The sequence below is a fragment of the Schistocerca nitens genome, chromosome 2, assembly GCF_023898315.1.
Source record: "Schistocerca nitens isolate TAMUIC-IGC-003100 chromosome 2, iqSchNite1.1, whole genome shotgun sequence".
In the NCBI taxonomy this organism is placed as follows: Eukaryota; Metazoa; Arthropoda; class Insecta; order Orthoptera; family Acrididae; genus Schistocerca; species Schistocerca nitens.
In genome coordinates, this window is record NC_064615.1 from 183,100,075 (window position 1) to 183,112,269 (window position 12,195).

The window sequence follows — 12,195 nt, forward strand, 5'->3', positions numbered from 1 at the left end:
CTTCATTTTCTTGTAAAAATGCCGATTTTGACCAAAATATTGCCCTGACTGATCTGGCCTTGTAACATTAACCAAAACGGCCTTGCTGTGCTGGTACTGCGAACGGCTGAAAGCAAGGGGAAACTACAGCCGTAATTTTTCCCGAGGACATGCAGCTTTACTGTATGATTAAATGATGATGGCGTCCTCTTGGGTAAAATATTCCGGAGGTAAAATAGTCCCCCATTCGGATCTCCGGGCGGGGACTACTCAAGAGGATGTCGTTATCAGGAGAAAGAAAACTGGCATTCTACGGATCGGAGCGTGGAATGTCAGATCCCTTAATCGGGCAGGTAGGTTAGAAAATTTAAAAAGGGAAATGGATAGGTTAAAGTTAGATATAGTGGGAATTAGTGAAGTTCGATGGCAGGAGGAACAAGACTTTTGGTCAGGTGATTACAGGGTTATAAATACAAAATCAAATAGGGGTAATGCAGGAGTAGGTTTAATAATGAATAAAAAAATAGGAGTGCGGGTTAGCTACTACAAACAGCATAGTGAACGCATTATTGTGGCCAAGATAGACACAAAGCCCATGCCTACTGCAGTAGTACAAGTTTATATGCCAACTAGCTCTGCAGATGATGAAGAAATTGATGAAATGTATGACGAGATAAAAGAAATTATTCAGGTAGTGAAGGGAGACGAAAATTTAATAGTCATGGGTGACTGGAATTCGTCAGTAGGAAAAGGGAGAGAAGGAAACATAGTAGGTGAATATGGATTGGGGGGAAGAAATGAAAGAGGAAGCCGCCTTGTAGAATTTTGCACAGAGCATAACTTAATCATAGCTAACACTTGGTTCAAGAATCATAAAAGAAGGTTGTATACCTGGAAAAATCCTGGAGATACTAATAGGTATCAGATAGATTATATAATGGTAAGACAGAGATTTAGGAACCAGGTTTTAACTTGTAAGACATTTCCAGGGGCAGATGTGGATTATGACCACAATCTATTGGTTATGAACTGCAGATTGAAACTGAAGAAACTGCAAAAAGGTGGGAATTTAAGGAGATGGGACCTGGATAAACTGAAAGAACCAGAGGTTGTAGAGAGTTTCAGGGAGAGCATAGGGGAACAATTGACAGGAATGGGGGAAAGAAATACAGTAGAAGAAGAATGGGTAGCTCTGAGGGATGAAGTAGTGAAGGCAGCAGAGGATCAAGTAGGTAAAAAGACGAGGGCTAATAGAAATCCTTGGGTAACAGAAGAAATATTGAATTTAATTGATGAAAGGAGAAAATATAAAAATGCAGTAAATGAAGCAGGCGAAAGGGAATACAAACGTCTCAAAAATGAGATCGACAGAAAGTGCAAAATGGCTAAGCAGGGATGGCTAGAGGACAAATGTAAGGATGTAGAGGCTTGTCTCACTAGGGGTAAGATAGATACTGCCTACAGGAAAATTAAAGAGACCTTTGGAGAGAAGAGAACCACTTGTATGAATATCAAGAGCTCAGATGGCAACCCAGTTCTAAGCAAAGAAGGGAAGGCAGAAAGGTGGAAGGAGTATATAGAGGGTTTATACAAGGGCGATGTACTTGAGGACAGTATAATGGAAATGTAAGAGGATGTAGATGAAGATGAAATGGGAGATAAGATACTGCGTGAAGAGTTTGACAGAGCACTGAAAGACCTGAGTCGAAACAAGGCCCCGGGAGTAGACAACATTCCATTAGAACTACTGATGGCCTTGGGAGAGCCAGTCATGACAAAACTCTACCATCTGGTGAGCAAGATGTATGAGACAGGCGAAATACCCACAGACTTCAAGAAGAATATAATAATTCCAATACCAAAGAAAGTAGGTGTTGACAGATGTGAAAATTACCGAACTATCAGTTTAATAAGTCACAGCTGCAAAATACTAACACGAATTCTTTACAGACGAATGGAAAAACTGGTAGAAGCGGACCTCGGGGAAGATCAGTTTGGATTCCGTAGAAATGTCGGAACACGTGAGGCAATACTAACCTTACGACTTATCTTAGAAGAAAGATTAAGAAAAGGAAAACCTACGTTTCTAGCGTTTGTAGACTTGGAGAAAGCTTTTGACAACGTTAACTGGAATACTCTCTTCCAAATTCTGAAGGTGGCAGGGGTAAAATACAGGGAGCGAAAGGCTATTTACAATTTGTACAGAAACCAGATGGCAGTTATAAGAGTCGAGGGGCATGAAAGGGAAGCAGTGGTTGGGAAAGGAGTGAGACAGGGTTGTAGCCTCTCCCCGATGTTATTCAATCTGTATATTGAGCAAGCAGTAAAGGAAACAAAAGAAAAATTCGGAGTAGGTATTAAAATTCATGGAGAAGAAGTAAAAACTTTGAGGTTCGCCGATGACATTGTAATTCTGTCAGAGACAGCAAAGGACTTGGAAGAGCAGTTGAACGGAATGGACAGTGTCTTGAAAGGAGGATATAAGATGAACATCAACAAAAGCAAAACGAGGATAATGGAATGTAGTCAAATTAAATCGGGTGATGCTGAGGGGATTAGATTAGGAAATGAGACACTTAAAGTAGTAAAGGAGTTTTGCTATTTAGGGAGTAAAATAACTGATGATGGTCGAAGTAGAGAGGATATAAAATGTAGACTGGCAATGGCAAGGAAATCGTTTCTGAAGAAGAGAAATTTGTTAACATCGAGTATAGATTTAAGTGTCAGGAAGTCGTTTCTGAAAGTATTTGTATGGAGTGTAGCCATGTATGGAAGTGAAACATGGACGATAACCAGTTTGGACAAGAAGAGAATAGAAGCTTTCAAAATGTGGTGCTACAGAAGAATGCTGAAGATAAGGTGGGTAGATCACGTAACTAATGAGGAGGTATTGAATAGGATTGGGGAGAAGAGAAGTTTGTGGCAGAACTTGACTAGAAGAAGGGATCGGTTGGTAGGACATGTTTTGAGGCATCAAGGGATCACAAATTTAGCATTGGAGGGCAGCGTGGAGGGTAAAAATCGTAGAGGGAGACCAAGAGATCAATACACTAAGCAGATTCAGGAGGATGTAGGTTGCAGTAGGTACTGGGAGATGAAGAAGCTTGCGCAGGATAGAGTAGCATGGAGAGCTGCATCAAACCAGTCTCAGGACTGAAGACCACAACAACAACAACAACATTGCCCTGATCAAATTGAGACTTGTAAATTTTGATTGTGACACATTTGCACATTCTGAGCAATTTTTAGCTTACAGTTTTGTTATTTAGTGCCACCTATTTTTTCTTAAAATAACATATTCATTTGATGATTCTAAGACTTCACAATATTAACATCAATATACTTAAGCATACACTGACAAGGTTTGGAAAAGTTACTTTAATTTTTAGTTTCATTCTTAGAGTATGGCACAATAATTTATATGCTAGTAGTAGTGAACTGGGGTAAGTCCCAGCACAGTTGCACTCGCTCACCTCCATATCTCTCACAATGATGATGCAGCGCTTGTTTGCTGTAGGATGTCTCCTGCCAGAAGCCACCCAGCACCCTTGAATGGGCAACCAAAATCAATATGCACTTACAGTAAAGGTATTGAGTCATTGACAGGCACATGTGCAAGACTGAAAACTTTGCTAGATTTTGGACAAATCCTTTCTCAAGCTAGAATGTTCTCTCTCTCTCTCTCTCTCTCTCTCTCTCTCTCTCTCTCTCTCTGTATGGCTGCTCTGTGCCAGCACAATCTATTAATTATGTTTATTCTCTGTCGTGTTCATTGTGGCTACCTAGTTCTTGCGCTCAAGGAATAGTACTTGAGATCAAGCAATTCATATCTTATTGAACATATTCTGTTTATTTTTCATGTAGCATAGCTTTGATAAACTTCAGAGAATGAAATATGTTTCCCGTGTTAAGCACATCTTTCAGTAAATGGTCAACATAAAAAAGGTTTGTACTTTGATCAGGCCAGAAGTGAATGTGCAGTTTCTTATGATGTATTCTGTTTTTGCAGTTCAAGTCCAATTTCTGGTTTTCTGGATGACTATGCATTTGTCGTCCAAGGCTTGCTGGACTTGTATGAAGCTAGTCTGGATGACAGGTGGCTAGAGTGGGCAGAGAAACTTCAAGATCAACAAGATAAGTTGTTCTGGGACACTGAAAGTGCTGGATATTTCACCTCACCGGCAACTGATGCTTCAGCAATTCTCAGGTTAAAGGAAGGTAAGTTTCAACTTCCCTTGGGTCAGGATAGTGAGTTTGGCATTCATAGACATGGGCTCAATATCTTGTGACATTAATGTATCTGGATACCTATAGCTATCGGAGGACATGAAGTATGTAGTGTATAAACTCTAGCCGGCCGAAGTGGCCGTGCGGTTAAAGGCGCTGCAGTCTGGAACCGCAAGACCGCTACGGTCGCAGGTTCGAATCCTGCCTCGGGCATGGATGTTTGTGATGTCCTTAGGTTAGTTAGGTTTAACTAATTCTAAGTTCTAGGGGACTAATGACCTCAGCAGTTGAGTCCCATAGTGCTCAGAGCCATTTGAACCATTTTTTTGTATAAACTCTTCTATTCCAAAATAGTGTCTGTGGTGCTGGGAAAAAAGTTTTCTGTTTTAAACATATCAGTTTCTCAACTTATCCAAGATAAGAGAGAAGCAGTTGCCACAAGATAACCACTTTATTCATAGTGTTCTCATTGTTCATTTTTTATGCGAGGTAAATAGTGACCTGTTCAATAACAAGTTTTTCTTCAGTTGTCATAGTCAGGCATTCCAAGATTTAAGTTACATGTGTACACTGGAATGACATAACTGTATAATTTATTAAAATTTACAGGAATTTTCATTAACATTAAGGCTGTTCTGCAGTATTGTGAACTATTTATGAAACACTGTTGACATTATTTAATGAAGTGATAATCAAGTATAAATTTATTATAAATTAAACTAAACTGGTTTTATGGATGTACAGAGAAATACAGAATGATATTGACACAAGTACCAATAAACTACACTGATGAGTTAAACATTATGACCTACCCTCCCTGAGATTAACGCCACTTGGTAGGGTTGCAGGCACATGACATGGTAAGGAAAGTATATAAGTGGAGCAAAGACAAATGAGGAATCATTTTAGTGATGGTATGGGCTGCAAATGGAGAAATCCACTGGCATAAATTAAATGACTTTAATAAAGGGAATAATGACAATATTATGAAAAGGATAGATTGATACTCTCCATATAGTGGAGATGTTGAGTCGTAGACAGTCACAATGAAAAGACTGTCAAACAAGTAAGCTTTTGGCCAAAAGGCCTTCTTTTGAATTAGACAAACCCCCCGCCCACACACACACACACACACACACACACACACACACACACACACACACGTGCGTGTGTGCAAACACAACTCACATGCACATGACCACTGTCTCTGGTTGCTGAACCAGAGACAACAGTCGTGTGTGTGTGAGCTACAATTATGTAAGTATGTGTATGATGTCTATTTCAGAAGAAGGCTTTTTGGCCAAAAGCTTTCATGTTTCACAGTCTCTTTGTTGTGCCTATCTGTCACTCAGCGTCTCTTCTATATGGTGAGCAGCAATCTGTTCTTTGTATAATTTTATCATTATTCCATCCTGGATTTTCCATTATTTGATTGACTATTATGACCTGATACCTGAGGATGAGTATCTTGGAAAGTGAATTTGGTTGTTCTCGGTGAAGCCATGAGCAGATGACAAGGTATTGGATGTCCACACCTCCTCAGACAGGTGAGGTGGTCAGAGGCTTGCCTGCAGGATAGTTGGTGACCTGTGTCATATCTGATGACAGAGTACAATGCTTTTGCAGGCATAAGTGTTTTGGAACATGTTCAGCCCCCATTGTTCAGCATTGGGCTCCATAGCAGATGACTCCTATGTGTTCCCTTGTTGACTCGTTGAGATCATCAGTTATAATTGAAATGGGTATGGGATCGTTGGCATTGAACTATGGAGCAAGGGAAATATGTCACCTGGCTAGATGACTCATCTTTCTGGTTACACGAGGTTGATGTTTGTGTCAGGACATACAATCATCCAGGTGAACAGCTGTTGAAAACATGGGGTGGTTGGGGCCAGTGTTATGCTATGGAGAATATTCGCCTGGGCTTCCACGAGAAATAAATTGGTAATCAAAGGCACCTTGACAGTTGTGTGCTACGTGAACATTATTGTGGACCACTTGCACCCCTTCACACTTGATGTCTTCCCTAACGACTTCCAGCAGGATAACTCTGCATGTTGCAAGGTCACAATTGTGCTACAGTGGTTTGAGGAACTTGACAGTGAACTCATATTGATGCCTTGGTCACCATATTATCTTGATATGAAACCTATGGAATACATCTGGGACACTACCACTAGCCAGTTCCATGCCCACAAACCCTGAGGCTGATAATTTATGTGAATTGAATAATCTGTGCATATACATCTGGTGCCATATGTCTCTGGAAACCTATGAAGGATTTGTTGAAACCGTATCTTGAAACTGCTGTTTGCATTCCAAAGGTGGACCATCATGCTATTAAGTAGGTGGTAATAATGTTTTGCCTCATCAGTATATATCCCAGCCTCCAATTATGTTCTCTCCATTGCTTCATTAAGTTTCATCTGCTGTCTTAAAAATCTAGGAATAGTGCATGACTCATCTATCCTTCGTAGAGAAGTTGTGGATAAACTCTGACCACACAAATTTCTTCAAAGTTTCCACATCATGTATGTTTTATATTAATTGCTAGATCTCAACTATTCTGAAATGCTTTTTTACAGTATCAGTCACCAAATTTTTCATTGTTTACTGTCATCCCGTTGTGCAGCTATTGCCCTCTTTGTCATCATCTTCAGATGTCAAAGTCATACATTATTTTGTTTCCTTAGGACCAGTTTGAGTAGTAGATCTCCATTGCCATGGAATGAGTCAGTAGGTGAAATTAACTTAGATAAAATAAAATGTAGACAAATCTTGTGCAGATGACAAGCTGTGGGTATATAAATATGTTACCATATTGAACAATATAACACAGGAATTAGCTTAATTTTTTTCTCCACGAACTTCCTGACAGAATAGGAGTAATCCTTGAGGAAATTCTTCAGTTTAGATGTGAACATGCAAGAATTACTGTTAAGACTTTTAATTTTTTTGGTAGCTTATTGAAAATTGACGTAGCAGTACACTGCATGTCTTTTTGCACAGGAGTCAAGGAGGTGCGATCCAAATGCAGGTTGGATTCATGCTTAGTATTAACTGAGTGAAAGCTGCTAATTCTTGGGAATAAGCTCATATTGTTAACAAACAACATTAATGAAAATATATATTGAGAGGCCAGACTCTTGAACAGGGGCCAACAAGAGTTTCATGAACGTATACTGTATATTACTCAAATTGCCTTTTTCTTCCAAGCCAAAAATACCCTTTTTGATTGGGAAGAGTTATCTCGGAATATAATGCTTTATGTCATAAGCAAATGAAAATAAGCAAGGTAGACTAATTTTTGCATTAGACCCTCATTTACTGCAGATACTGTTCTAATGGTAAATATAGCAGGACTCAGCTTTTGAACAAGATCCTGAATACAGGCTTTCTGTGACAGTTTACTACCTATCTGAGCACCTAGAAATTTCAGTTGTTCAGACTCACTAAACCTATGCCCATTCTGTGTAATCAGACTGTAAATTTTAATGGAATTGTGTGTTAGAAACTGTAAGAGGTGAGTTTGCAGTTTAGCATCAATTTAGTTTTTACAAGCCATGAAGTAATTTTTGGAATTACAGCTTTTGATACACTGCCTATATTGCACTCAACATCCTTCACTACCAACCTAGTGTCATCAGCAAACACAAATATTTTAGAATCACTTGTCATATCGAATGTGTGAAAAACACAAACACACACACACACACACACACACACACACACACACACACACACACACACACACACACACGGCTGCTGTCTCTGGCCAGGGATTATATTGGAAGGATTATATTGATAGTTTTTGAATTAACTTTGAACTTTCTTCTCAGAGAACCCTCTCATGGGGTATCCTTCCATGTTCCAAAGGTATCCATTGAATGCAAGATGGATGGTGAAAGTAATTTATAGATCGAGAAAGTTTAGGTTCCATGATCAATTAAGTCTACAAGAAGAGACTGCAATTTGTTCTGTTTTTATTTTCTTTATCAGTATGTAAATTGAAGCATGATTGTGCATCACTTCAGAAGCCAAACCGCCGTATTTGGACTTCAGAACTCTTTCAAAATGATATGTATGTACATCAGGTCATCAGTAGTGATACCCCTCATGTAAGGTTACACAGACTGAAAAATCTTTTGTGGTTCCTGTCCCCTGTTTGTTGCCTTAATCTTATGAATCAGAAATGAAAACAGTCAGTTTACTGAATCATAAAGCAGAACCAAACACAAGAGTGGAATGACTAACTCATGCAAAGTGGCCTGTGGCTGAACAAAAAGAAAACTGAGTACATGACATCAGATGCATGAGAAGTTGGGATGATCAATGTTGAGGAGATCTACCAAGAGTATCAAAATTTAAGTGTGTCAGTTATACAGTCTCTGGTGATGGCCATCTTACAGATGAGATCAACTCAAGGATACAGGCAACCTGGATGGAGTGACGCATGACATAAGACATTACCTGCGATTGTCAGAGTAAGGATCATCTGAGGTAAAGGATCTATTGGACTGTTATTCATCCTGTTGCCCTCTATGGCACCGAGTGTTGGCTGGCTACAAAAGAGGCAGAATGATGATGGGGGTCATGGAAACTAAGAAAGTCAGGTGGCATCAGTCGACTGGATCACATTTTGAGGGGTCACACCAAACCAGAAGAAAATATGAGAAACACACATGCGATACTTTGGACAGTCTGTGATAGTTTGCAAAGACAGTATGTACAGTGGAAGTTATGGAAAAGAGGCCCAAGGGAAGACATAGACATTGATGGGCTGACACTGCATGCTGACCTGAAGGCTGTAAATCTTCATCCAGACAGTGCCCACAGTTGAACAAAATGGAGACAGTGAATCCATGCAGTGGACCCTGCCACCAGTGGGATAAACGCTAAAGAAAAAGAAGAAGAAAAAGGTAATCTCCCCCCCCCCCCCTCTCTCTCTCTCTCTCTCTCTCTCTCTCTCTCTCTCTCTCTCTCTGTTGAAGAAGAAGACCCACCACAATGGAACTGTCCAAATGGGACAGAAATCAGTAAATGTGATGTGTATGCACAGACAAACAAATGATATAAAATTCGGTGGTTATTTGGCTTGGAATTCATTGATAGAGTTGTTGAATGTTTTCCTGAGGGATATCATGTCAGATTCTGTCCAATTAGCACATTAGATCATCAAAATCCTGAGCTGGTTGGAGGGCCCTACCCATGCTGCTCAAACATTCTTAATTGGGGGAGAGATCCAGTAACCTTGCTGGCCAAGGCAAGGTTTGAAGACAAGCAGTTTGAAACTATTGCTGTGAGTTGGTGGGCATTATCTTGATGAAATGTAAGCCCAGGATGGCTTGCCACGAAGGGCAGCAAAACAGAGTGTAGAATATTGTCTGTGTACTACTGTGCTGTAAAGGTGCCATGGATGACAACCAAAGGGGTCCTTCTATGAAATAAATTGACACCCCAGACCATCACTCCTGGTTGTTAGGCGACAGACAGATTGGTAGCCCTCCTCTGTCCGGGACATCTACAGGTGGGTCTTCGCTGGTCATTAGTTTACCAAAACTTTGGATCTGTAGTTTTGGTACAGTATATATGTGACATAGTAAATGGTAGAATTACGGGTAGTATTGGTAGCATTGGTAGGGAAATAAACACAAATGAATGTGTAAGAGAGAAGATGACTTCTCCTGTTAGTTTTGCATATAATTAGAACAGCACATCATTCAGTGTTAGTCCATTGTGTATTTTGTATCCTTACAGAATATAAATTGCATTTTATGAGTAATAGGAATTAGTTAATTGCATAACTTCTTTGCTTTTATCTAACCAAACAAACTGCTTGTGATGCAAGTACTGTTTACATACACACACAACCATGAAAAAATCTATATAATTATTGTTGATATTTTGTGCTCAGTAGAACATACTTCATCATGATCAAAGGGAAGAGAGTCCTATTATTATTGGTATATGAGAAAGTTGTTTATTAATAACAGAAACATGTTTTACATAAGCTTGCTGAAGTATTGAAGTGATGTTCGATGTATCTTTGTTTTGCATTTTATTTTATTTATTAATGTTTTTTCAAGTTTTGCCTGTTTTTGAGGAATTTGTGTTTACTAGCACTATATGATAAATATGCATTGTTGTTTATATTTTTAATATGGCATCCCTGTGTTTCTAGACAGTTAACCGCTTCTGATTTCTCGGGAATCTCATAAGACACTAATTGCATACGTAAACAAAGTGACTGATATTATGTAATGCCTGATAGTTATGCAGCACACCTGATGTAGGGTAACATATCTCAACTGACCAAGGTTACAGGAAAATTACCATAGTGTATGCTTACTTGTGATAGTCTGTGGTAGTTTTACAACCCTACCGGTGCTCAGTTTTAAGTGGGATTCATCACAGAAGACAATTCTACTCCAGTCAAGGATATTCCAGGCCAAAGACATGTCTGCAGACACCCAAGACAGCTGTGGGATAATGCCTGACAACTGGGAGTGATGGTGTGGGATGCTATTTCATTTCATAGCAGGACCCCTTTGGTTGTCATCCATGGCACCTTTACAGTACAGCGGTACATTGTCTATATTCTATGCCCAATTTGTTGCCCTTCACGGCAAGCTATCCTGGGCTTATATTTCCACATCTACATAATTACTCTGCTATTCGCAATGAAGTGCCTGGCATAGGGTTCAATGAACCACCTTCAAGCAGCCTCTCTACTGTTCCACTCTCGAACTGCGTGCGGGAAAATCGAGCACTTAAATTTTTCAGTGCCAGCCCTGATTTCTCTTATTTTATCATGCTGATCATTTCTCCATATGTAGGTGGGTGCCAACAATGTTTTCTCAATTGGAGGAGAAAATTGGTGATTAAAATTTCCTGAGAAGATCCCGTTGCAAACAAAAACTCCTTTGGTTTAATGATTGCCACTCCAATTCACATATCATGTCTGTGGCTCTATCTCACCTATTTTTCAATAATACAAAATGAGCTGCCCTTCTTTGTACTTTCTTGATGTCATCTGTCAGTCCCACATGATGGGGATACCTCCAGAATGGGGCAGACAAGCATGGTGTAAGCAGTCTCTTTAGTAGACCTGTTGCACCTTCTAAGTGTTCTGCCAGTGAATCACAGTATTTTGTTTGCTCTACCCACAACATTATATATGTGATTGTTCCAATTTAGGTTATTTGTAATTGTAATCCTTAAGTATTTAGTTGAATTTAAAGCCTTCAGATTTGTGTGACTTATTGCGCAAATGACAGTGAGGTAATTCCCACCTGCACGTGATGCGAGTTTCTACTGCTTGGCTAGTAAGGTTGTTGGATGTCTTCTCAAATAAGAACGTTTGAGTATTCTGGGCAGGGCCCTACAACCAGCTCAGTATTTTGATGATCTAATGCACCAGTTGCATGGAATTTGGTACGATATCCTTCAGCAGGACAGCCAACAACTCTGTCAATCAATACCAAGCTGAATAACTGCTTGCACAAGGACCAGAGATAGAGAAATGTGTTATTGACTTACTCATTTTGTTAAGCTCTTTCTCTTGAGTAAAACATCCACTTTTTCTGAAATTGTAATCACTTGTTTGTCTGCACATATACAGCGCATCTGCCAATTTCCATTCCATTAGGATATGCAAAATACACGTTTTGTGTAAAATTTTTTGCACTGCAATTAAAGAAATGATTAAGGCTTAAAAAGTAGTCATTAAATCAAGCTGGTGAAACTTAAAAAATATGGAAATAAAAAAAATGGTTGCTCGTTTTACTTGGTAAAAAAAGCAACTTGTGTTTTTGTGTGTTCTGCATTTGATCAAAACAGTGAAGAGATAAGCAGATATCTCTCTTTGTAGCCTGAAAAATATGTATGTATTACATAGAAGATAATTTTTATATGTTACAAAATTATAAAAAAGTTCTATGTCTACATCTACATCCATACTCTGCAAGCCACCTGACGGTGTGTGGCGGA

At 39.3% G+C, this 12,195-nt stretch overlaps 1 protein-coding gene across 2 annotated transcripts in view; it reads left to right on the plus strand.

Moving 5' to 3' along the window:
- LOC126235865 (spermatogenesis-associated protein 20) overlaps positions 1–12,195 on the plus strand; it is a 351,026-nt gene that overhangs the window by 106,943 nt on the left and 231,888 nt on the right. For both annotated transcript variants that reach the window (XM_049944767.1, XM_049944766.1), the window contains exon 10: positions 3,989–4,197. In XM_049944767.1, the coding sequence (XP_049800724.1) occupies positions 3,989–4,197 (209 nt within the window). The remainder of the gene's footprint in view (positions 1–3,988; positions 4,198–12,195) is intronic.